This window comes from Tachysurus fulvidraco, chromosome 14, assembly GCF_022655615.1.
Source record: "Tachysurus fulvidraco isolate hzauxx_2018 chromosome 14, HZAU_PFXX_2.0, whole genome shotgun sequence".
Lineage (NCBI taxonomy): Eukaryota > Metazoa > Chordata > Actinopteri > Siluriformes > Bagridae > Tachysurus > Tachysurus fulvidraco.
This window is the reverse complement of record NC_062531.1, coordinates 1,145,351-1,147,850: the sequence shown is the minus strand read 5'-3', so window position 1 is coordinate 1,147,850 and position 2,500 is coordinate 1,145,351. Positions and strand designations below refer to the sequence as shown.

The window sequence follows — 2,500 nt, the reverse complement described above, 5'->3', positions numbered from 1 at the left end:
TTGGTTTAGATTAATCTGTGTTGTTTAGATTAGCCCCTAAGTGTTAGATTAGACAGTGCTGAATCAGATGGACTGATGCTTTAAGTAATCTGACTTATCAGTGTCATGTTTATTCATTTAACAGTTAAGGCTCAGATCAGTTGAGGGTTCAGGGCCTCAATTAGGGGCCCAGCAGTGGCAGAAATCCAGTGTGGGGCTCATGACAGTGTGTGTAGCTCATGACAGTGTGTGTAGCTCATGACAGTGTGTGTGTAGCTCATGACAGTGTGTGTGTAGCTCATGACAGTGTGTAGCTCATGACAGTGTGTGTAGCTCATGACAGTGTGTGTAGCTCATGACAGTGTGTAGCTCATGACAGTGTGTGTGTAGCTCATGACAGTGTGTAGCTCATGACAGTGTGTGTAGCTCATGACAGTGTGTGTGGCTCATGTCAGTGTGTGTGTAGCTCATGACAGTGTGTGTAGCTCATGACAGTATGTGTAGCTCATGAGTGTGTGTAGCCCATGACAGTGTGTGTAGCTCATGACAGTGTGTGTGGCTCATGTCAGTGTGTGTGTAGCTCATGACAGTGTGTGTGTAGCTCATGACAGTGTGTGTAGCTCATGACAGTGTGTGTGGCTCATGTCAGTGTGTGTGTAGCTCATGACAGTGTGTGTAGCTCATAACAGTGTGTGTAGCTCATGAGTGTGTGTAGCTCATGACAGTGTGTGTAGCTCATGACAGTGTGTGTGTAGCTCATGACAGTGTGTGTAGCTCATGACAGTGTGTGTAGCTCATGACATTTTACCCCTCGAAGCTCTTTAGTCCATCCATAATTTCTTTCCTTCTGGACTTGTGTTTTTTCTGACTCTGATTCATCCGTCTTGTTCTTGTTCTTGTTCTTGCTCTTGTTCTTGTGGTCATGTTGGTCTAGTTGTTCCGAGCTGGTTATGGTGTCTATTTCAGAAGCCACGGCTGAAAGCGTCTCTACCTTTACACAGTCTGTAATTAGCGTGTCAGTGTGGAAGCGCTGATTATCAGCCTCTTCTGCACCTTTCACTGAGGCATCTTCCTGCTCAGAGTGACTGTCTCTGTCCTTCTCTCTTCAGATGTTCAGAACGGATCTATCTGCTGCATATCAGTGTGTGTGTGTGTGTGTGTGTGTGTGTGTGTGTGTGTGTGTGTGCCCCGCTGGAGCGTTTTTGTAATCTCAGATTGCTCAGGTGAGGTTGAAGAGGTCAGATGAGTCCTTTGGTTCCTCTGGATGATAACAGCGCTCTCCGTAGCCTCAGGGTGAGGTGTCTCCGTCCTCACGGATGAGACTCATCACACATACAGTAATCTTTCCCAAGGAGCCAGCATGAGATCTTGTCTCCTGCTTTGCTCGGCGTCTCTGTCTGTCTCTTTATCTCTGTGTCGTTCTTTCGGATTGTGATATTTTATCTCCTTTCTTCTGACATGAACACGGTTTTAACACATATGTGTCGAGAGCTTGGCTTCCTGACAACCTCTAACCGTCTGACAGCCCCGCCCACTTTCTTCCCACTTCCTCTGGATTTTCCTTCCTGAAAGCTGCATGTTTGTTTTCTGTCGTAAACTGAGATTTATTTTGAGTTTATTAATCTTCAGCTTCTTCGATGAGTGATGAGTGTTTACTTCGTCCTGTAACGCCGTGTTCCCGCTCGTCCTGCGATGGCTGAATAAAGCTGGAATGCTGGAATGCTGTAAATGAGTGTAAGCCTGGTGGCAGCCCACACTTAACACTTAGCACTTTCATCTGGCTCCCAGTGGGTGGTGTTCGGTGTTGGTTTCGGATCAGACTGAGCTCTGTTACTTCAGCACTCGCCCACTGGAGCTCCAGCAAACACAAAACATAGAGAACACCGCGCTCAGATCTCACAGGAGTGACGATCCAGAACCGACCCACACTTACCACGTCCATCTGGGGGTGGGGGGTGGGGACGGCGGTGCAGGGTGCGTGGGGGATAAGAAGGAAGGAAGGAGGAACATGAAAAGAAAGGCAAACTTTAATTAGGAATATAATAAAGAAGCATAAGGAAAGATGAGATGGGGAAAAGAAGAGAGTGAAAAAAGAAGGAAAGAAGAAATGTAAGAAAAGAACAGAAACCTTACAATGGGATAAAATATAGAAGGAAGATAAAAAGGAAAGGAGGAAAGGAATGAAGAAACAGTATGAAGGAAAAGATTTGAAATGAAGAAAAAGAAAAGAAGGAATAAAGTAATGGAATGAAATAAGTAAAAGGAAAAGAAAAGAAAAATCACCAAGAAGGAAAAACTAAAGCAGGAAGATGACGAGAAAAAAGGAAAGAAGGAAGAGAAACTAAGGAATAAATTCAGATAGCTCTCTAGAGAGTTGTTCAAACAGAGTGATTCACTGAGTCACTTAAGAGAGTTGTTGAAAGAGTGTGATTCACTGAGTCACTTAGAGTTGTTAAAAGAGAGTGATTCACTGAGTCACTTAAGAGAGTTGTTAAAAGAGAGTGATTCACTGAGTCACTTA

General features: G+C 44.6%; 1 protein-coding gene across 8 annotated transcripts in view; it reads left to right on the top strand.

The window, feature by feature from the left end:
- The window catches only part of LOC113648205 (voltage-dependent R-type calcium channel subunit alpha-1E), a 62,802-nt gene that overhangs the window by 10,300 nt on the left and 50,002 nt on the right, over positions 1-2,500 (top strand). Inside the window, exon 1 of one of the 8 annotated variants that reach the window (XM_047799746.1) lies at positions 1,160-1,272. The exons of the other annotated variants lie outside the window; for them this stretch is intronic. Within the exon in view, the coding sequence (XP_047655702.1) occupies positions 1,244-1,272 (29 nt within the window). The 5' untranslated portion in view covers positions 1,160-1,243. Of the gene's footprint in view, positions 1-1,159; positions 1,273-2,500 lie in introns of those variants that run through there. 8 annotated transcript variants of the gene reach the window in all.